The 24,687-nt window shown below is 46.3% G+C and overlaps 1 protein-coding gene across 1 annotated transcript in view; it reads right to left on the bottom strand.

The window, feature by feature from the left end:
* LOC310854731 (MAM domain-containing glycosylphosphatidylinositol anchor protein 1-like) overlaps nt 1-24,687 on the bottom strand; it is a gene marked incomplete at both ends in the record, with an annotated part of 191,228 nt that overhangs the window by 3,763 nt on the left and 162,778 nt on the right. Inside the window, 2 exons of the mRNA XM_083759404.1 lie at nt 3,033-3,141; nt 20,887-21,017. Coding sequence (XP_083615530.1) covers nt 3,033-3,141; nt 20,887-21,017 — 240 coding nt within the window. The remainder of the gene's footprint in view (nt 1-3,032; nt 3,142-20,886; nt 21,018-24,687) is intronic.

Raw genomic sequence — 24,687 nt, 5'->3', positions numbered from 1 at the left:
TCTCTGCATCCTATAAGACGCAGGGAGCAGCAAAGCCTCATGGGAGAGGAGAATGTGCTGGCAGCCACATGCAAGAGCTCTGGCACAGGAACATACTGTAGGTTCACACACACACGCACGCACGCACGCACGCACACACGCGCACACACACACACACACACACACACACACACACACACACACACACACACACACACACACACACACACACACACACACACACACACACACACACACAAAGAGTCATGTGGCATGTTCTTGATCAAAGGTGCCATTCATGCTTTGTTTGAATTGTGTATTGGAATTTACAAATACAATACACCTGTGTTCAGTTAATTGTCTCTTTAATTAGCTGAAGAATACAGTCTAATAATACACTAATAGAGCGCCGAAGTCCTGACGTCACGGTCAGTAGAGGGCGCCAGTCCACAGGTTCATGTACTTTTTATTTGCATTGATATATTATTCCATATTATTCCCATTTTCTCCAGAAACTGGCTGTATCAAATATGAATGGCCATCATTAACGACGCACAGCCACCCCCCTGACAGAAAGGCCGGGATGATTGGTTTATTTTTCAAACACAATTCTTATATGAAGCGACCTAAAATGGGGATTTCAATGAAAATAAAAAAAAGACATGAACCTGTGCACTGGCGCCCTCTACTGAAAGTGACGTCAGACTTCGGTGCTCTATTCCCGTTTGTATAATCTCATTATAACAGGCACTAACTCACGTTTGCATAATCACTATTCACTAACCATTTCCCCAACAAACCTTGAAATACAACCTAATCCAAAACATTTAAATAAAATCCAAATTAAAATTCGGAAGGGCTTAACCAAAGTTCAGAACGGCCCTCTCTCATATCTAACCGTTGCGAACGTCTCTATTGGACAAGGACCGGTTGGGGAGGGGCTAATTCTAGGGGTGTAACGATACATTTTCAACAGCGATACGATACGTATCACGATACATGGTTGACGATACGATAAATGGATGATATTTGCTCATTATGGCGATCCGATCCGATTCAATGATTTGAAATCGATACAGTAACAATTTCAAGTACATTGACATCATTTTAAACTATAAGCAATTAAAGCCCTCTTTTTCTTTTTTCTTGTAAAAATTGCTAAATACCACGCACAAAAATGTAGTATTGATACAATCGATCATTTGCATAGCAAAACGATTCGATACTGATTATTTGCATTGCAAAACGATGCGATACGATACAAAGTCAATGTTGCCGTTTTCATTTTGACATACTTCGATTCTTGAAATTAAAATAGATTTTTTACGATGCAGTTATACTATATCGTTTACACCCCTAGCTAATTCCCAAATCGACCCAGGTCCAGGTGCCGTGACCAACTTGTAGCCGCTAGGAGTGCTGCGACAGAGCATGCCTTCCCCAAGCGGCTTCCCTCCCCTGAACACGGGCATTTGCGTACATTGTGTCATGGTCTGGCGCCCTACAGACCATGTCTCCATGTCAACCACTCCCACATTACATTCCAACTCTCAGGCCTTGCCACACACCTGCTCACACTCCCTCATTATCCCCACAGTGCCATGCCCCTTTCACACCTGAGGACACTTCTCCAATCATCCTGCTCCCCATAAGACTGGACTCATTCCACACAAACATTGCCAGTACATCCTTTGTGTTTCCTGTGATGCTCCTGAGGTTTTTGTTTCCAGTGTTTCATTCCTCTGAAACATGTTGCATTTTGGACCTTGCTACATTGGACTCATTGAGAGGTTTGCTTTTTGGACCTTGTTATTTTTGTTATTGTATTTTTGAACTGTTTAGCTTTTGGACATCCTGAGTTTTTGCTGTTATGCAGTATACTACTTTTGCTTGTAAGCTTTACTGCTCCAATAAATACCATTATTGAACTTCTCTGCTTGTGGCTCTGCGCTTGGGTTCTGAGGCACCGTGGAGGATCCAAGTCCACGCGGTGGTGGGCAGGAAGTTTACCCCTGTGTCACCCGGGGTAGTTTACCCCGGGGTAGTTTACCCCTGTGTCACCCGGGGTAGTTTACCCCGGGGTCACCTGGGGTAGTTTACCCCTGTGTCACCCGGGGTATAGTTTACCCCTGTGTCACCCGGGGGTAGTTTACCCCTGTGTCACCCGGACGCCCACAAATCCTCAAACTACGCCTGATATTGATCCTCTGTCTGTGCAGCAACGCAGGACACACGCAAAGGAGCTCTCCTCTGCCTGTTTAGTTTACCCCTTCATCTATTATTCACTCCAGCACTCCCACTGCACCATTACACACACATGCATGCGCGCGCATGCACACAGTCACACACACACACACACACACACACACACACACACACACACACACACACACACACACACAGTCACCTTCCAATCATCATTTGCTTCAGACTATACAAATTCAGCAGGGTATAAAAGGTTCTTGAGTCGCTACACTGAAAGAATAATCTTGTTGATGAACTCCGACTTCTGAGAATGCTAGCTTGTATCCAGTGATGAACTAAATATGATGTAATTAATGTGTCATTATAATATCCAAACTAAATATGTTAATAGGATGTTATTAGAATGTCATTAGGCACATTGCCCTATTAAATGATAAGTGGGCGGCGGTGGCTCAGGGGTAGAGTGCCTGGATGGTAACCGTAAGGTTGCCAGTTCGAACCCGGGCTCCCCCAGAGTTACTGTCGAAGTGTCCTTGAGCAAGACACTGAACCCCTAATTGCTCCCGATGTGCTGGTTGGTGCCTTGCATGGTTTCCGCTGCCATCGGTGTATGAATGTGTGTGTGAATGGGTGAATGTAATGCACAATCTCTGTAAAGCGCCTTGGATAAAGGCGCTATATAAATGCACCATTTACCATTTACCATGATCCTCACATGCATATAGTCAGTTTTCACGCAATCACGCTTTGCAGCTCATTCACACAGACTCTGGTGTGTGTGTGTGTGCGTGCGTGCGTATGTGTGTGGGTGTGTGTGTGTGTGTGTGTGTGCCACATGTGTGTGTTACCTGCGCTGGTGGCCATGTCTTCAGGCTTGCATTTCCCCCTGGTGATTGACACGTCATCAATGGCGATGTCACCCTCAAAGCTGAAACCCCGTATTCCCTCAAACATAATCTGGATGAGAGAGAGAGAGAGAGAAGAATGTCATAGGAGGACAGCCAGAGAGTTGTGTGAGGAGATTAAATGTGGCTTGGCCTGTTTTGCAAGCAGCCCGCGAGGCACGCGCAACGCCGTGGTGCACATATGGCTTCTAGGTAATCCACAGTACCCACAGGAGAGAGCTGGGACACAATAGGTACAACGTGTCTTCATCACACAAGCAGAGATTAACGTCAGAGAGACAGAGAGAGAGGGAGAGAGGCGCACAGTGTGACTAATATGAGTGTGTGGTTAGCCCCTGGGTGTTTGTCATAATTCTGTAAAATATGCCGTTCAATAGAGCAAAGTGTGAAATGAAGTGACAGTCTGGGGAAGACAATGAGGCTCAGATCGAAGACTGAGCTAATAAGATACAGTCAATATTAGAAAGTATAACACCGTGTGTGTGTGTGTGTGTGTGTGTGTGTGTGTGTGTGTGTGGTGTGTGTGTGTGTGTGTGTGTGTGTGTGTGTGTGTGTGTGTGTGTGTGTGTGTGTCGCGCGCGCGCGCGCGGGCATGTGCAGAGGGGGTGGGGTGCTAGGGCGGCTTGAGCCCCTGCCTTTTTGCCTCAAAGTGCCCTTGTGTTTTTGGGTATTTTTTACAGTCCACGTAAAGGCATAGGAGGGGCCAATGTGGCCAATAAGGGGTTATGTGGGGAGCCAATATGGTCCATTGGCTCTTCAAGACGAACATAATTCCACTTCAACTCTTAACGAGCTTACACTTAAGACGGAGGGTGGAGGTTGGAGGTGAGATTTATTGCAGATGAATTGATTACAGTATGGAGCTGGGATTGAGTGAATGGACAGAGAAGTGACTGACAGTATGATAACAGAATGATAACAGAATGATGACGGTACGAGGAGGAGACAGTGGAGGAGCTTTGGCGTGGGCCCCCTGGGGACGGACCAGAGCCTCGGTTCGGATCCTGCCTGGCGGAGGCAGGGGGGGCTCTTGAGCCTGCCCCCCTGGGGCCGACCTGGTGGAGCCTGCTGCTGGGCGGTCGTCGGGGAGGTGGCGGGTACCTGAACGGAAGCACAGATGAGCGAAGGGAAGTGAGGACCGTTTATAAAGGGGTGCGGACAAGGTAACGCAGATCTGATTGGAGCAGACGGATGATGGAGCATTACAGCTCTAAGTTGAACTATCGTTAACAACTAAAACTTCAACTCTTAACGAGCTTACACTTAAGACGGAGGGTGGAGGTTGGAGGTGAGATTTATTGCAGATGAATTGATTACAGTATGGAGCTGGGATTGAGTGAATGGACAGAGAAGTGACTGACAGTATGATAACAGAATGATAACAGAATGATGACGGTACGAGGAGGAGACAGTGGAGGAGCTTTGGCGTGGGCCCCCTGGGGACGGACCAGAGCCTCGGTTCGGATCCTGCCTGGCGGAGGCAGGGGGGGCTCTTGAGCCTGCCCCCCAAAAGGAATTAAATAGTGCGCGCCTGGAGGAATGGTGCAAACGTCTGGAGGAAGGAGTAAATTAAGGTTTACCTGGAAGGGACTATACAAACGATGTTGGAGAGATTCCCTCGACGAGCCGGGGCCTTTAGCGAGAAGGGATCCGTGGGAGAGTCAGGAAGGCCCCGCGCCGTTGGAGCCTCACGACGGCTGGTGCCGCCGACATGGGAGCCTTTGCGGAAGGGGCTTGTGGGAGAATGGTTAGTAGGTATGGTTGGTAGGCGAACAGCCCGATGGTTAGCAAGCCTCTGGATGGTTGGCCGGAAATCGTTTGCCGGCGGAGTCTGTTTGGGATGAGAGTAAGGTTGGTTAGCATGGCATGAATGAAACGTGAATGGAATGATTGTTTAGCAGGCGTCCTCTCGACAGAGGGCAGTGAGTGAGAATTTGATTAGCAGGCGTCCTCTCGACAGAGGGCAGTGAGTGAGAATTTGATTCGCCTGGCGGGACAGGGAGACTCCCGACGGAGGAGGCCTGCGTGGCCGGAGGACGGGTCGACCGTCGTTTTGGAGGAAGTGAGTGGGCGTCCTGGAGAGGGAGAACATGTTTAGAAGTGGGCAGAGGAGGAGGTACCCGCCACCCGACACATCCACCAGTCAATGTAGGTACCGCGCTGGAAGACACCATGGACTTCTGGGCATCGAGCACGGAGGCGGAGGAAGGTCTGACGTAGGAGGAGAAGGCGGAGGACGACCAGTGGCCCGAGGCTTGCAGGATCAGGACGGAGACGCCGCTGGCAGCAGCGGTGGTGGCGGCTCCGATTCTCAGGGAGTGGCTGGAGTATAGCGGTCAGGAGGGAGACCACGTCTTAGGAGCAGCGAGCGGAGATGGGAGGCGAACTCTCTACGACGACCTCAGACGAGCCCTCCAACGACGACTCCGGTCATCTCGGTCCTTCGTACATCTGGCCAGCTCCTTTGTGCTTCCGCACCGGTATCTTTCTTTAGTGCGTCTGCCTAGGAAGGTGTGGGACGTCCTCTCGATCGACGCCCAGCGTTGGTTCCCGCGGTGCGGCCTTGGCCGGGAGTTCTCGATGGCGGTGGCAGTGACCAGCTAGTCTCCTCACTGCTATCTTCTCTGTTATACTTGGTAATGGCCCGTACGGATGCTCGTTGGTGATGTGCTCATCCTGGTTGATGTCAAGTACCACGGAGACATCCTGGTGCAGCACCCGTCCAGGGATTTCCGTGGGGCGGAAGTGTCCGGCATTCACGGCCGAGGAGGAGGACGGTCTCCGCAGTAGCAGGGAAGAAACTGGTCTTAACGTGGAGGGGGAGGAGCACGGAGGAGAGGTACCTGACCACGGTGCCGGACTAGTAGACGCCATGGATCTCTGGGCATCGAGCGAAAACTGGGCGTCGTGATGTTTGACGAACGCGGCAGACCCGAGGGGAAAGGTTTGACGAACATAGGTTCTTGGGCTATGGCTGACGCAGTGGACGTGGAACCGAAATTATTAATAGTGATATGGCCGACTGCGGGAAACTATTCCGCTTGGAATTCCCCCCCAAAACTGAAGTGGGAGCGTAGCACGGTGGCCTGAGCTCTCCGAGCAACGGAGGCTGTGAATAGGTTATGGCTTAATCCATTTAGGCCTAAGGCGGATTCTAAAAACGCCTCTGAATCCTGACCTAAGGTTTCTGAAAAACTTCAAATATTTATAAAGCGGCATCGAAATTTTACATTTGAATACTGTACGTACTGTATGGGTTCCCGGCCTGAGGGGGTAAGATACCGATAGGGGTTCCCGCCCGGAAATGGGTTGAGGTGAGTGGTTTGAGACGTTGAGTGGGTGGTTACCTATGAGTTTAGACATTACGGCGCAGTTGAGACGTTGCGGTGCGTGGCTGTCGAGCTTAGCTGGTGCAGTGCATGGCTGCCAGAGAGTTTAGCTGTTGCAGTGCGTGGCTGCCGACTGAGTTTAGCTGTTGCAGTGCATGGCTGCCGACTGAGTTTAGCTGTCGCGGTGCGTGGCTGCCGGCTGGGTTTGGCTGCTGCAGTGCGTGGCTGCTGATGGGATTAGGCTGCGGTGGATGGCTGACGAGTTCAGCTCGGTGGGGGTCCGTGTTGAGGCCTAGCCGGGAACCTGGCCTTCCAGGCATGCGTGAACAGTGCTCGTTTCCCTGATGATCGCCGAGCAGGTAGCTGGACAGGAGGGGCACAAGCATGGAGTTAGTATGGTCGGACCGACGTGGCAGTTGGAGTGAGAGTAGAATATTAAGACTTAATTGACGGGAGAAACAATGCAGTTGACGGGTGAGTAACAGAGAAAATCTTAATTAGGTACGGCTCGGTGAGCACGGTCTCGCCATCGAGAAGGTCGACATAGGCGGACCTGAATCCTGAGAGAAGACAGACTATGCGCCCCCTGCGCGTGAATGAAGTGGAAAGCGAGCTACGCTTTCTAACCATGTGTTGAACCGAGACATCAGAGACCGTACTTCCCACGGATTACAACTGGAGATTGAGAACGTGACCCGTGGCGAAAACTCCCATGTCTGCTGGGCGAGGTACGACAATGTGCAAACGCGGCAGCAGATTTGAGGTTTGCTGTGAAAGGAGAGGAATACCAGATGGAACACGGCCGCCCTGAAGACAAGCCATTTGTATGTTTGCACTATACCTGCGTCGAGTTTTCTGTAAAACGTGACGAGTCCTAAATGAACGATTTAGGGGGACAGCGGGAAGCCGATCCGCGCACTTGAGCCGATTCCTGAGCAAACGCAATGTGATAATCACACCCGTGAGAAATGAGGGGCGCTGGTGAAAAGGGGGCTAGCTCAAGTTAACTAGGTGGTGAAAGGTCAAGTGAACGAGCGGTGCCGGCATGAACATTAAATGCCGTGAATGATAGGAACAGAGTGGCGTAAAGAGGGACAATATGGCAAGCATTTTCCCTTCATTGACAATGTAATAATGGAGCGTTCTTGAGGGTCTAACGTCGATCAGGGGGTTAGACATGGAATGAAAACCCGGGAATAAACCACAGCAAAATGTGACTTATTGAGCTGATAGTGGGAGCTCCGACCTGTGAAGCTCACGGCTTGTAGATCAGCTATTTGAACGTGTTCACACTGACACACGCACGCCTCTCTTTTCTCTCTTCTTCTCCTCTTTTTACTTTGTTTCTTTTCCTCCTCCTTCTCTTTTTTCTCTTTCTCCCTTTCTCTCTTCTCTCTTTTTCTTTTTCCTACGATTACGCTCAACATCTCATCACAATCCACATGATTGAAGCATGAATCTGGAGCACTAGTAGATTGCCAGGGCATGAATGAATGGGGCACCGAGTTGCCATGTTGGAGGAGACAAGCGCCAGGTCCGCGAAAACAAGTCACGAAAACTAACTTGAATCATTATGAAAACGATCCGACAACGATCCGACATTACCAACATGTAACACTGAGGGTGCTTCGAATGAACCGTGGGTTTAAACAACGGCGTCCACCCGGCAAGTGATTAAATAAAACAAGCCTGAGACGCTTATAATGAGCGGACGTGGCAACCTGACGGCACCGGACATGCTCAGAGTAGTCTAGGAGTCTAAGATACGATAGTGGTGACGCTAGTGTAGCGCCGGCCGCAGCTAGAAGAAAATGCAGGCTTTAGACTCTCTTTATAAGGATAGATGACGAGGAGTTTATCATTGGAACGCCACCGGTCGCTCCGTTTATTATTATTCCATCCAACAGCTCATCACAGCCAACACTGGCGCATCACAACACTGCGTCATCAAAGCACGCCAGCCTTCAGGCAAAAGCAAACGATCCTCGAGCCTACACTAGTGTTGATTCCCGTGGCAACAATGGAATGCGGAAGTGCTCGTTCTATCTCGGGGGAAAGTTCCGCCAAGGAACAAAAAGTTTGGAACTAGACAAAGCGTGTCGCCACTCTACACTGTGGACGAACTAAAACGCCGTGTATGATTTTAGACCTGCAGCCTGATCTATGCTACGTTCACAGGATGACCAGTAGCTTACTGCCGTGAAAGCAACGTTTAATGCATGATCGCCCAGACGCCACCTGAAGCAGTAGCGAGACTCGTGGCATGAGGCATTAGCAGCAGTATACACTATACGCATAAGCAGCCTTGTAACGGCAACGCACGACATACAAGCACTGAGCAGCAGCAAGCAAGCAGGGTAAAAAGTGGCTAGTGCGGAGGCAGCATCGGAACGGAATCGAAATTAGGCTGTTAGCAGTTACGTTTGTTTTGAAGGTTGAACCATTCAGGTGGATAAATAGCAGTGGCGAGCAATTAGAATGATACTGTATCTGATGGAGGCATGCAGGGCCTGGGACGCTGGCGAAACACCCGACGGTGTGTCCTGGGATGAAAGCTGCGGCCGTGGAGGAGTTTGTTGACTCTTGAACTTGGATGGAAATGACGAATGAAGGTGAGCTGTGAGCTCTCGGCGTGTCTGTGTGCTACCTGAACGGAAGCACAGATGAGCGAAGGGAAGTGAGGACCGTTTATAAAGGGGTGCGGACAAGGTAACGCAGATCTGATTGGAGCAGACGGATGATGGAGCATTACAGCTCTAAGTTGAACTATCGTTAACAACTAAAACTATAATAATAATAATTTATAATTATACTTTTAATGTGCTCGCTGCCATCAGTCAGTTTTAGTTTCAGACTAATGAGAACGTATTGCTAATTTTACTCTCCAATGACATGAAATGGCACAAGGGACAGACCCCACAAAAAGACCACCCCCCAAAAATTGCTGCGTGCTACGCGCACACACACATATGACCTTTTCTGGGGTTTGAGCCCCTGCGCCCTCAGTGCTCTCTGCACGGCCCTGCGTGTGTGTGTGTGTGTGTGTGTGTGTGTGTGTGTGTGTGTGTGTGTGTGTGTGTGTGTGTGTCTGTGTGTGTGTGTGTGTGTGTGTGTGTGTGTGTGTGTGTGTCTGTGTGTGTGTGTGTGTGTGTGTGTGAACTTTGAGTATTTCTATTTTGTATTTTTTTTACTTTCAATCCACTACGTTTCAATACTGTACTTTTGACTTGACTGTACACAACACTACATCGGTACCTTGTATGTAATAATATGACACTGATTGGCCTAGTCAGTGTTGTGTCTTAGGTACCAGAGCTGTGTGTTGACATTATGTCTTAGTTACCAGAGCTGTGTGTTGACATTATGTCTTAGTTGCAGGCCAAATGTTCTCTTTAACATGTTGCTGAGGCATTGTTAATTAAGTGCACAGGCAGGCCTCCAGCCTTCATCCATCATGGACTGCATTTCCCTAAGAGAGCACACGCACGCACGCACACACACACAGAATCTGGCAACACGACTAGCAGGTCTCTCCTGCTCATGAATAAGCCTGCTAATTGAGCTGTCACGGCTAATTGCTGCAGGGGGTAGCTGTGTGTGTTTTGGAGGAGAGAAAGAGAAAGACAGAGACAAACTGTACAGTGGTAGCCTGGAAACCAGACTACCAGTGCAAAAGAATAAAATTAAATAAAGCCATCGGCATGCAGTGATATTGTTTGGCCGCACGAGGCTAGTACAGTGATTCACATCCATGTTCACCACTTCCTCAACCTCAGGGTTTGAGTGACGTTATAGCGTCACAAAGCATTGTGGAAGCAATAATGAAGGATAGAGTGCTTTGTTTGGCCACTAGTGTAACGTCAGAGTAAACATTGCTAGCTATTATGAAACCTCAAGCCACTGTGCATTGTCCAAAGAATATCCATGACCTCATGCCCCTATTGTACACATGCTTCTTTGGCATAATGCATTGGTCCTAATCAGAGACGAAATGTTTTTTATAATCGTCATGGGGGCCCGCTACCGGCCCTGATGCCCAGCCCTGCTGTTGCCAGCCAGGGTGTTCTTGCTGGTTTCATATTGTGATCAAGTAGCCTAAGCAGAGTACAGTACTTTATGCATGCACACCCATACCTGGCAGGTGAAAACAAGCACCCAGATTAGCATTTCAATACCTGGTCTGCATGTATACAAGGGACAGGCAAGTACGCGGTCCACCCCCCACCACCCCCGTCCCGGACAGTGAGGAAAAAAAGAGGTGTTAAGGTGCCAGACTTGGGATGGTTAGAGCGGCGCGATTACATACAAAGTGTGGGTACAAACCTGCTGGGGTACAAACGGGACGAACAGAGGCGAATATATATATTCAGGTCCAATTCCTCATGGGGGCCCTGACCCCCCCGGCCCCCACAGACTCTACGTCACTGGTCCTAATGACGCATCTCTTTGCGTCATACTTTACATCGCAGAGTAGCCAATCATTGAGCTTTTTTGTAATTGAAAACAGTTGGCATCTGCTTATTTGGCCTTAGGATTCGAATGATGAGGAGGATTCGAATGATGCTTCACACCTGCCAAAACAAAGTGCACTTTCTGACAATGTGCAGCAGGATTTGTTTTAATCGCAGCAAAGCTTTCTGGTGTGAATGACACCTTAGGTCAGATTCTAACCTAATACTTCGGTAGACTCAAGATCCGTATGGGCGGGGAAATTGGATTCTTGCATATTTAATTGGCTGCGGTTTGCCTTCACACTGTCATTTGCAGCAATTGGAAACGCAGCAGGGGGGACCTTTATCAATGTGTTCCATTCATAAACTATAGCCTACACAGTGAAATCTGTGATAAAATTACACTCATAACGTGCATGTGTCGTGCCGTCTGGGACCCCCCCCCCCCCCCTCTCTCTCTCTCTCTATGCACCAGCCGCCACACACTGTTCTTTTGGGCATGCAGTACAGCGCTGCATGAGCGCACTGATATAACTCCCCAGTCCCACACAGTGACAGCACTCCATGTTTACGGCACGCACAGACAGACAGACAGACAGACAGAATATTATGTAGGCTATAATACACTGCAGTGTTTTTATGTGTTTTCTTAAGCAATTGATTAATGTACACGTCCTCATTTCGATCAGGGCTTCAGTCTCCTTATTCGACCACGTCTATCCACAGTAACGGGACATCTTTGCGCTGCGTAAAATATGCCTTCTCCGTCTCCAACAGGGGCGTCATTTGCGCCTCTAGGGTGTTGCCATGGCAACACCCTAGCGATTTCATAAAAATAAAAATAAAGTCAATGATGCTTTTTTTTTTTTTTTTTTGGTTGTTGGTCAGGCCCTTTTCCTTTTTGCGTGCTCAAATAAACATCCATATGTTGTTTTTTGTACATCTTGTTCTTGTGATATGTGATCAGCGCATTAGTGCATCTGCACATGCAGGCGCAGTGAGATGATCATGACACATCGATCAAAGGCACGTCGCACGTGACGCACGTCACTCACCTACTGACCCCCTCACACAGGTTGTGATCGTGGAGCGGAAGCACAACAAAAACAAACAGATAGGCTCATCTTCTCTCTAGCTCTGCTCTAGCCTCTAGTCAAGACAAAAAAATGAAAAGAAAACAGTTGGCATTAGATGCTTTTTTCAAGAAAAAAGAAAAAAACAAGAACAACTCAAGTTCCCCATCCACAAGTTGCAGTTTCGATGTTGACACTAACAACAACAATGCCGACCACTGCGACCAGACATCAACAACAACGGCAGCAAAACCACCACCGGCACCAACATTAGCGACAAGTTCAAATTCAGAAATAGAACAAGATTCAGATTCAGACGACGATACAGCACCGGATTCAAGTTCAACAACAGTTACAGCGGCGGCGGCGGCAGCTGCTGCTGCTGCTGCGGGGCCAGGGGATGGGGTCACACTCACTGCCTCAACAGAAGGACTAGTGCAAACAGGAGCCGCCACTGACATTAGTAAGTCAAAAAATGACTCTCCTGTGCAACCTCATGTAACAGTGTTTCCAGTCACAAATAAGAGACGCTTTTCTGCAGCATATTACAAGTTGCATGATTGGATTGAGTACTCCGTGACTTCAGACTCAGTCTATTGTTTTGCCTGTCGTCACTTCAGCAACGACACCCTTTTGCCAGGGGAAAAGAGGGGTTGTCGATTTTTCATGGACCAGGGAATGGGATTTAAAACATGGACAAACATGAAAACCAAATTTCAAGACCATGTGGATGGTAGGAGACACAGAGGGGCAGTGCTGGCGTGGAATAATTACAGGGCTGTTTGCGCAGGCCAGAGGGAATCTGTTGCTTCTCAAATTGTCACTAACAGAACGGCGGAGGTACAAGAAAACAGGGCTCATGTTAAAACCTTGTTTAAGGCTACAGCGTTACTTGGACGCCAGGGACTGCCTTTTCGTGGGCACAATGAAAAGGAGAGCTCTACCAATAGAGGAAACTTCCTTGAGTTTGTTGATACCCTTGCAGGAGTTGCAGCTGAATCTGATGTGGCTCTGAAGTCTAAGGAAAAGAAATATGGCTATTATACTTCCCCTGAAAGTCAAAATGACATGATTCAAGTGATTGGGGATAGAATCAAAAATACAATAACCAATGAGGTAAAGGAGGCACAATATTTTTCCATATTAGTTGATGAAACGAAAGACGTCTCAAAAAAAGAACAACTTGCAATTCTCTTGAGATATGTGCATAATGGCATTGTTAATGAACGTGCTATAGGCACCTTCTATATGAAGGACCTCTGTGCTGAGTCGCTGGCTACATTCATTTGTGAAGAAATATCTAGAGCTAGTTTGGACATGCAGTTATGTATTGGCCAGTGTTATGATGGAGCCAGTGTAATGCGTGGGTGCATGAACGGTGTCCAGGCGAAGATCAAAGAAAAAGTTCCTCATGCCGTGTATATCCATTGTTACGCACATCGACTGAACCTTGTTCTTGTTGATACCATTCGGGACATTCCAGAGGTGTCCGAATTTTTCAGCATTGTGCGGCAAATGTATACCTTCATTGCAAATAGCAACACCCGACACCAGCTTTTTATGGACGCTCAAACTCACCTGAAGCAGAAGGTCCTACAACTGGAGCGCTCATGTGACACCCGCTGGTTATATTGGTACAGAGCAGTTAATAAAATTAAGCTTCGATATGAGGCCATACTGGCTACACTGGATGCAACTGTACAATCCCACCGTGATGGGTCGGCTGAGGCTCTAGGATTAAAAACGCATATGGAGACGTTTACCTTCATTGTGCAACTTCATGCCATAGACAAGATTCTGGGCGTCACACATACACTATCAGAGCAGCTTCAAGAACGTGGCATTGCCATAAACAAAGCTACTGGTCTCATCCGCAGCGTCAAACAACAGCTAGAGAGGAACAGATCACAAAGCGAATGGGAGTCTACAGTAAAAAAAGCCAAAGCATTTGCTGCTACAGTTGATGTGCCCGTGGATCATGTGGATGCAGGCAGCACCCCACTCGCCCGTCCTACGAGGGTACGCACAGTGTCAAAACTGCTTGCTGGGTTTGTTTGTTGGGCCAGCAGTGGACAAAGAGAGCCAGAGAATGATGACATGCATAGGAGGCTCTATTTTGAAATTATAGATCGATTTATTTCAGAGTTTACTCGCAGATTTACACAGAATGAGGCCCTTCTGCAGTCCATAGAGGCATTCGATTCAAGCAGCCCCAAATTTCTGGATGCCGACATGATTGACGACTTTGCAAGTCTGTATGACATCCATGTTGACCGCACCTTGCTCCCATCTCAATGTTACACAGCACAAGGATATTTAACGCAAAAGGATGGCAGCATCTTGTCAGCCCTTGAAAAGTTAGATGCTCTGCCAACTGGCTTCTCTGAAATTAGAAAACTTTTCCGGATTGCAGCCACTTTACCTGTAACAACAGCATCCAATGAGAGATTTTTCTCTGTATTGAAAAGAGTCAAAGATTATCTCCGGACTACGATGGGCGACGAAAGGCTTACACACCTGATGTTAATGGCAGTGGAGCCAGTTTTGGTCAAATCGCTCAACTTAGATGACCTGGTCACAGACTTTGCTAAACTACGACCCCGTCGTTTTCCCCTCATGGACTGAGTCTCAGCTGCTGCCTGCTGGTATCAAAGGTAAGAATCATTTGTATTTGTTTAATTTATTCTGCTAGCCTGCATGCATGTATCGCTGTTGATTGTTTACTTAATGATTGAATCCAATGAGTGGGACTACAGGCTTCTAATACTGCTCAGTATTGTGTTGTGTGGAATTCAGCACCTTGGATAGCAACGCTATCTGTTGTGATTAGACAGATGTGCGCTGCGAGCCTGTGGTGCCTCAGTCAGACAGCAGATAAAAACGGGGACAGACTGACTGACCGACTGACTGGCTGGTTGCTTTTCGTGGTTGTAATAGGAACTTTCTTCTCTTCCCTTTTCCATTCTTCCTTATTAATCCACAGACAGAGTCTGACAGACTCGAGCAATGATGGAAGAGGAAGAGACAGTGACAGACAGCGAGAGAGAGAGAAAGAGAGAGAAAAAGAGACTCTTGAAGGAGCGCCCAAGAGCTACAATTTATAAATGCCATAAACGTTATCTGCGGTGCCTCCTTGGTTTATTGATTGACATTAACATATATTGTATGGCTTAATAAATACATTTATTTTGAAAACAGACAGTAGCCTGGCCTTGGTGTGTTGTTGTTTAGTCTTTCAATTAATTATTTCATTAAGTTCACTCTCATTCATCCTAGCGCATTATTACTGTGCTGTTTATTGTTTGTTTTGGGGTCAGGTCAGGTCTCTCTATATTAAATAGGTTTGCTGTTTTGAAGTATGTTGGCACACATTCACAATGAAGTAAAGTATAGTTAAGCTCAATAATGGTTGTTAACTTGTTGGTCAGGAGTGCCCTTTTCCTTTTTGCGTGCTTAAATAAACATCCATATTTTGAAAAGGCTTATGTTGTCTCAAGCCCTTTGCGCACATTGACACGTTACAATTTAGCCTTTAGACCCGCAAGAAACCGCAAAAAAGTAAGAAAAAACCCGATAAAAACCCGAAAAAATGCACGCGCGCTGCGCGCGCGTGCATGACCGTTCACCCCCGCAACACCCTAGCTTTTGGTCTAATTACGCCACTGGTCTCCAACTGTGTTCAGCTCCTCACCCGCCACATTATGTTTGCTTCATTTCCTTTATTTACTGCGGATTGCATTCACACCTGCACCGAATCGTAGTCAAGTGCGATTAGAAGCGAAGCGAAACCCATGTTTTTGGGCGGAGTAAAATGCGGTTATTTGCTGCGCATTAGGATTCGAATGAGCCTTCACACCTGCCAAACGAAGCGCACTTTCTGACAATGCGCAGCAGGATTCGTTTTAATCGCAGCAAAGCTCTCTGGTATGAATGTGACCTTAGTCTCAGTGCTACCTAATGTGCAGCATTCATATTTTTTGTTCAGATTTTTGGACTTTAAAGCTGTAGGAAATACTTGCCATTAATATAGTGGTATTAATTGATTGCCTGATTCCCATGGTGGGAGTTCTGCTCTGGTTGTGCCCAGTAGCCTACCAAGATATACCAGTCCCCCCCACCAAATGACCGGAACCACTATATTAATGGTAAGTAAGCAAGTATTTCTTGAAATCTGGTCGAACTTTAACATATGCGGCATAAATGTGATGAATGCTCCGTTTGTACTCACCCATTAAATAATTCCAAAGACGTGGTGTGAAAAATGGTCCTCTAGTTTTATATCCATGTGAAAGTTCTGGCACAAAACGCGTATTTAGTGAATTATCTCCACTTTTTCAAGAGATGCACACGGACATCTTTCTCTCCGGGCGAGGGGGGGCCGGAACAATCGATGAACTGATTTTACAAATATGTCCTGTTTACCGCAGACGACCAATTGACCAGGGAAACACAAAAGTTTGCGGTCACACAATTGGCAGGTGCTTTGCGATAGGTGCTGGGTAATTAATCACACCACCTGCCAATTGTGTGACTGCAAACTTTTGTGTTTCCCTGGTCAATTGGTGATGACGTCTGCGGTAAACAGGACGTATTTGTAAAATCAGTTAATCGATTGTTCCGGCCCCCCCTCGCCCGGAGAGAAAGATGTCCGTGTGCATCTCTTGAAAAAGTGGAGATAATTCACTAAATACGCGTTTTGTGCCAGAACTTTCACATGGATATAAAACTAGAGGACCATTTTTCACACCACGTCTTTGGAATTATTTGAGTACAAACGGAGCATTTATCACATTTAGGCCGCCAATTTGGAACCCGAACAGAAGTTAAGCAGACCGTTCTATGCCTCTGATACATGAACATTTACGAAGTATAATTAAATGATCACAGCTAGGCATTCTAGGTCTAGCTTTAACCAACAGCTTTCGAAGAAGAGAAGGGAATATACCGTATTTTCTCTACTGTGACTTCTCTGTTTTGATATCTTTAGATGTCTGACTGCATGCAATGAAGTGGGCAATGTGACCCATGATTCATGGGGCTTGAAGTCGGAGTTGAAGGCTTAAAGGAGAGTTCTGCCCTAGCTGTTTTTTACTGAATTCTATTGGTGTATATCAACCGCCCCAAAAAAAGAAAATAAATCTCTATATCTCTCTCTCTCTCTCTCTCTCTCTATATATATATATATATATATATATATATATAGTGATAATGCCAGAGGTTCCAGGGAGTAGACAGGTCCACAAGTATATTTCAGGCATTTTATTTACCTCCAAAGTGCAGTGACAATACAAAAAGTAATACATACTGGCCAAAATAACATTCCAAAAATAGGGGAAAAAAAATACACCTGCTTTAAGAAAACACAACAGATCTTGAGAGACTGTTACAGGCTATTTAACCTTCGATGAGGTCCTGGCTTGCAGCTCTCCCTGATGTCTCTCCTAGCCTCAGGTAATACTGAACTGCCTCCACCTGCAGCAATCCTGCTTTTATACAGGTGGGACAAACCATCCCCTAATGAGCAAGTGGCAATCAATTGACTCAACCACACGACCAACTAAGGCCTACTAGTAATCTTCCACACTAATATACTTTAGAGGAATATACACTCAAACATATTTCAAAGGCCCCATTCATTCACAGGGCCTAGCATAAAGACCAAACATAATACACACAGGAACAGTCACCCCCCCCCCCCCCCCCCCCCCCCTCCTCTACAGTACTTGGCACCCTCCAATCTAGAGTGGAGTGCCAGCAGTGCAGAGGAGAGGCAGGTGACAAACATACAGTACCAATGCACTGGCAATGCAACTTCAGTATCAATAAATACAAATAAACATTTTAAACTCTTTCGACCATTGTGTCTATAGGGCGTGGGCTGGCCTGGCCCATGACTGTATGTATATATGTTTTCATTCGTACCATTCACGCTTGCTGCACTGCTAAACAGAAATAATACAACAAAAGCAGCCTTGGCTGTGTTTCTCTGCAATACCATGCATGTTTTTGCCAATAACACACTGAAGCAGCCAAGCAGGTAGTCTGGCCTGAATCATTTAAAATGTGATTGTTATGACCTGGCTCTTGGGCCATAACAAAGGAGGAAGACACACGGCTGTTTAAAAGTGCACAAACCAATATGTATTTACAATATAAACAAACTAATAAGAATCAAACAATAATGCAGTACTAAGCCATTTATAGCAGGGGTTCCCAAACTTTTTTGGACCAGGTACCCCTTTTGGGGTAGATATTTTTCCAGGTACCCCCTCATCCTCGCAACACAGATAACAATATATTTACAACCACAAGCAGTGTTTCCTGCAGGAAAAAGCTTTGGCATGGTGCTGGGCGCAGGCCGCAGGAGGGCCTTCTTGCGTCGAACATTTTGATTAATTAATTAATTAGATTAAATAATTAATTAATAAGATTAATAAATTAAGATTAATTTGTATTATTGCTCTTGTATTGCTATTGGAGACACTGGGGGGACACTGGGAGACACTGGGGAGGCACTGGGGAGACACTAGGGTGGCACTCGGGAGGTACTCAGGGGGACACTGGGGAGGCACTGGGGAGGTACTCAGGGGGACACTGGGGAGACACTGGGGAGGCACTGGGGAGGTACTCAGGGGGACACTGGGGAGGCACTGGGGAGGTACTCAGGGGGACACTGGGGAGGCACTGGGGAGGTACTCAGGGGGACACTGGGGAGACACTGGGGAGGCACTGGGGAGGTACTCAGGGGGACACTGGGGAGGCACTGGGGAGGTACTCAGGGGGACACTGGGGAGGCACTGGGGAGGTACTCAGGGGGACACTGGGGAGGCACTGGGGAGGTACTCAGGGGGACACTGGGGAGACACTGGGGAGGCACTCGGGAGGTACTCAGGGGGACACTGGGGAGGCACTGGGGAACACAAAAGTGCTATATAGTCAATTAATCATTTATTATTTTTAAGGATGGGAATCTGCGCAAACCATACACCTGCCAAACCAACTTAACCAAACCAATGTAACCAACGTACCAGACATAGTTTACCTAAGATAACTATAAACCAACATTAAGACAAACTCCAAAATTAATTTCAGCCCAACCAATTAAATCTGCACCCAGCACACCAGGCCTTCTATCAGCAATTAAGATTACCGGTATTCTTGAAGCATTTAAGAATAGAGGAACAGGGATATAAGGTAGATACGAGACAAAAACAGGCCAGACTTGAAAATGACAAAACACAGTTCACGTTGTCCAACATAAGACACTCCCTCACAACATTTTCTGATCCAACATACAAAATCCAGTCATTCAGTACCCTTTAACCCATTCTGAACGGGCACCCATTTTGGTGTCAGCATCATGTTATGCTTTAGCTATTGAAAAATAGCAGATCTACAAGCTCATATCGCGCCACCGAGTGGCGCGATACGAGCTTGTAGGTCTGCTATTTTTGAAAAATCGAAGAGCGACTGACATTTCTAGAATCTGATCTCAGGTCAGAATGGGTTAATCAGACCAGTGTGTGTCCGGCGGAAACCTCGTATGAATCTGATCTCAGGTCAGAATGGGTTAATAAGGCAAACCTGAATAAAACAGAGGGTGGAGGCTCCTCCCAGTTCACCTGGAGTGTGCGCACAAAGCCCCACACCTATCCATCCAGCATTGCCCTAGACCAAACCCCCCTCCCCAACCGACCCATAATGTCAGAAGGACAGGGGAAACGAACACTGCCTCCCAGCCATTTCGGCCTGATGAGACAAATCGCATACTAGACAGGATAAAACCTAAATCTACACCTCCCAACCATCTACAGCCTGACAGATACAACACTGTCTCCCAGCTCTGCACCAGCCTGGTGAAGACGACTCCTGCCATTACCAATTTTAAACAGCTCCCACACATGAAGCTCTCACAAGATATGTACTGACAACAAAATGATGGACCAACCAATTCAGACTATAAAACTATGAGGACAAAACTATGACGACGAGTGAATTACAATTCACAATTTCAATTAACAATTAATTTACAATTAATCCACAAAAAAACGAACTAAAATGCTCTCTCTCACACAACACTGCAAAGCCAGGACAGATATGACAGCTGCGGTGATCCCCCTACCTCAGCTGCCTAACCAAAAACTAAACTGCCTCACTTTCCCTGGTCTTCAGTGGCCCTCGTGAGTCCCCCATACTGACAAGGCATCCCAGTGGTACCACCCTGTCCCATCTTGTGTGGAACAGAATCTACAAAGACAAATCAACAAATTAAAATAAAATACAGCGAGTCCCACAGGGGGAAACACCATTAATCCTACACACTTGTCACACCCATACTAACTTCTAACACTATAGCAAATACACATGAAATGACCAGCATCAAACCAAATATCTTATATATAACCAAACTGGTTAACCAAACAAATACAACCAAAACACTTTAACTACCGTGCACCTCCTCCTAACACCAAATACCGCATGACTAATTTTCCAATCTTCAAAACAGGAAGTTAGTTACTTTACCCGTTAACGTCACAACCAATCCGAGTTAAAATCACGAGCCCCCCATGTTATGACCTGGCTCTTGGGCCACAACAAAGGAGGAAGACACACGGCTGTTTAAAAGTGCACAAACCAATATTTATTTACAGTATAAACAAACTAATAAGAATCAAACAATAATAGCCTACAGTACTAAGGTGGAGTGTGTTAATCAGTAGATCAGTAGTGTAAGTGGGTGGGTGTAGTGTGGGGTGTTGAATGGTGCAAAGATGCTGCTGTCTCATGGAAGGAGAGAGAGACTGAGCGTGCAGGCCAACGCCCAGCCATTTATAGTGCACCTTGGGAACACTGGCCAGGTGCTACCAATGACAGTGATGAGCATGGTGTTCTTTTTTTTAATGAATCCATCATTTATGGAGGTGAAGTAAAAAAAGTGACTTACCTGGAATGGACCGCTGGGACTGATGTTGAACAAGTCTTTATTCCAGGTGGGGCCTTGGTCACCAATCTTGGTCCAGACCAGATTGTCTACAGATGCAAAGCCTTTCACTCTGAGAAGCACGTTCAAGATGCCTAGAAAACGCACGCACGCACGCACGCACGCACGCACGCACGCACGCACGCACGCACGCACGCACGCACGCACGCACACACACACACACACACACACACACACACACACACACACACACACACACACACACACACACTCTCACACACACACACACACACACACACACACACACACACACACACACACACACACACACACACACACACACACACAGTTTGCGTATTTAAATGTATACGTTCTAGAATCAAGAATCTAGACTTTTGATACACATTGCGTGATGGAATGCCAAGGGTGAGCCAGAAAATAGCAGCCTAGGAGAATGAGACTAGCAGGACACTGCCGAAGACACCAAGAGCTGCCAGCCAGCAAACTAGTGTTGTGGGATCCAACACACGGGCACCGGTCACGAGGACGTCCCACGCTAACATAAGGAGGACGTCTGAGGACGACCTAGAGAGAGTGTCACACCGCCAATCTGATATGTCTGTATCTGTAAGTCCGTGCCCTTTTTATGGCCATATATGGAGCTGACTGATTTGTTTGCTCCTGATGCCATGGCGACACATTGAAGTTAAGGTGAGACACTACAGGTGAATAGGGTAAAAAACGTTTCCTGAAATTATATATTTAAATATGAAAATTAGGCATATGCCATAATTTGCACTAATTTGCATATACATTTTGGAAGATCGGATAAAGTTCAAAATTATTGTTTAATTTTCTTGACATATTAGAGACAAAGGGGATTTTAGATATCTCTAATTATCACTCCATAATACTGTCAACAGGCATGAAAAAACTTTTTCGCCAGTTCGCCTGACTGTGGTTTGATCCAAATATGGTAATTTCCTTTTTACCAGCAACCAATCATGAAAATCGAGAGGGTGGATTTTCACCCAGCAAAACGGCTAAAATAAACTATGAAAATTAACTAAATCTAAATGTGTATTTTGAATGTTCATTTTTCAAAAGTTTGAAAGAAAACATGTTTAGCTATAGCAAAATTGCGCAAAATCTCAAAATTATGATTTCACCTGCCATGTCTCGCCTTAACACACTCCATATTTGGGCGTAGCTGCATCGAGAACTCCTTATGGTTATGGCTGAGTCAAGGTGACTTGAGCGTGAGGTCAGAGGTCTGCCAGCAGGCCGGCCCTCCCTCTGCCAATTTTTATTATTGCGACCAAAGGTCGCAGTTAACTATGGAATCTTGTGTTTTTCGTCACTCAAAATCCCCATACATAAATCACTACATAATCAGGGATGATAGTAAATCAGAGCCTGCACACTCAAGACACGCTCCATATATGGCCAGTGCACGCGACCCCGCCCTCATTCGTCATACTGGTAATAGGATAGGATGAGTAAAATGGAATTTACAGCATGAAGATCTAAAAACGTCCCATCGTATTATCTCTCTCTCTCTCTCTCTCTCTCTCTCTCTCTCTGTGTCTTAGAATTAATCATTCTTCATCTTAATGAACCTTAGCCAGCATCTAATTGGAACATTAGCCAACCACCAGCTAATGCAATGGCAGGGGGCACTGTGTGTGTGTGTGTGTGTGTGTGTGTGTGTGTGTGTGTGTGTGTGTGTGTGTGTGTGTGTGTGTGTAATGTAACGATGCAAAACTGGAGCCATTCTGGTTCATGTGCGCTACACAGATTTGTTCTGCGTGGGATGTTCCTGAGCCGTGTGCCCATGGGCGCACGTTTAGGGGCAACATTGATCTCAAATCCCAGCACAAATTGCTGCTGTAGGTGTCCTACACACCAATGAAATGTGTACGTACTATGTATGTATATGTATGTATGTGTGTGTGTGTGTGTGTGTGTGTGTGTGTGTGTGTGTGTGTGTGTGTGTGTGTGTGTGTGTGTGTGTGTGTGTGTGTCACAAACTTCTATCCCAACTGTGAATTGTGTGAAAGAGATTGTGGATGTTAGACAAAGTCTGTCTGTGGAACAAGCTTTGTCTTGTCTTCCATGTTAGTTATTATGACAAGTTTAGGAGAAAGAAATAGAGTCCGCAACACTGGTAAGGAATAACTCAGCATCACTGGAATCTTCTTCAGGAATGATGATTCCTGAAGAAAAGATTATTATGATGATTATTTATTTGCACATCTTTGCATTCATATATATATCTCAGTCCTCTACAGTATGTGGATTACGTGTCTGACATGCACTGACTCTTCACACCTTAACCCATGTCCTAGCACCTAACTAAATGTGCTAGGACATGCTAGGTTATGCTCACGCACCTTTATATCTCAGGTACGTACTACAGTATGTGTAAAACTAAATATGTTTTATGTGTAAGGGGAAAAACACTTTTAGTTACGCAGTTTTGTGGCAAAGGTTTGCCACATCTAAGCCCGTTATTTGTATGATTGGGGAAGCATAGGGGAAGCCCTTTATTTGTACAATTTGTGGAAAAACGTATTTGTCCTGCCTTGATCTCCTTGCCTTCTTCTTCATCTTTGAAGGAACTATGCACAAAAGCTAATTTCACCCACTCTTTTACTTGTAAAACTGTGATGTTACAAATTATAGTTTACTTCATCAGCTGTTTGAAATAGTACAACAATACAAAAAAAAAGGATAACACAAAAAAGCCACATGGTCCAGGGAAGCTTGTTTCTGTTGTGGTCTTATTGTACTCAATTCATCATCATGACAGTAAGATCATTTTGAGAACAATTAACCATGTTCAAGATTCCCTGACCCCCTGCGCCAGTCCCTGCATATACTCTCTCTCTCTCTCTTGGTAATACCAAACAGATGTGTCACGCCGTGTGTCTCTGGAAGAAGTGCAGAGTGCCTCTGCCAGGGTGAGGCAATTAAGAGAAGAGCAGATTGGAACAGACACCAGCACAACAACAGAAGTAGTTAGGACATGACGTAGGGAGGATAGAGAGGAGGCACGCTGCCCTGTAAAGCAACTAAACATTTTTTTAATTATTTATTCATCTCAAAGGTCAAATCAACACGAACACAGGATGGACGCCGTACACATGCACGCTGGCAGAATAGACAAACATACCGTTTTCTCCTTTATCTCTTATACAGATACGATCACACCAGGCTAGTTCTATGTAACAAGCTCTCTAAGCCAAGGCATGATGAGGTCACATTTTCTGACAGAGGTGACGTCCACAGATATACAGTAAAAACAAATAAAAGAGAGGTGGACAAACCGTTATAACTATAGGTCAAACGGGGCATGAATGTATACACGCCTGTTCAACGTTGGAATTCTCAATGGATAGCATGTCCCTCTTTGACCATTCTGAGTAAGATTTAGTTACTTGTCTGTTTGGCATAACTGTAACGAAGGCTCTCCCTCGCTCTCACGAGAGATCCATATGGAGACGATCATGGCAGCTGTAGAACTCCATATATGGATACAGACGACTGGCATCGTTGTCGTGATAAGCATCCAGCCGACTGGCATTCTCATCGTGACAGGCATCCAGCCGACTGGCATTGTCATCGTGACAAGCATGACAAGCCATCCAGCCAAGCCCTATACACTGACACCACATAAGACAGGAACGCCCAAAAACGTCACATCCGGTTTTTTTACCCTGGGCAGAATTTTCTATGGCTGACTTTTTCCAATCCTTAATCACATACGGACAAACATCTATGCCGATAATATCTAACTTGCGG

This window comes from Protomyctophum parallelum (assembly GCF_964188405.1).
Source record: "Protomyctophum parallelum genome assembly, chromosome: 2".
In the NCBI taxonomy this organism is placed as follows: Eukaryota; Metazoa; Chordata; class Actinopteri; order Myctophiformes; family Myctophidae; genus Protomyctophum; species Protomyctophum parallelum.
Note: the sequence above shows the minus strand (reverse complement) of the source record. Positions and strands in the feature narration are given on the sequence as shown.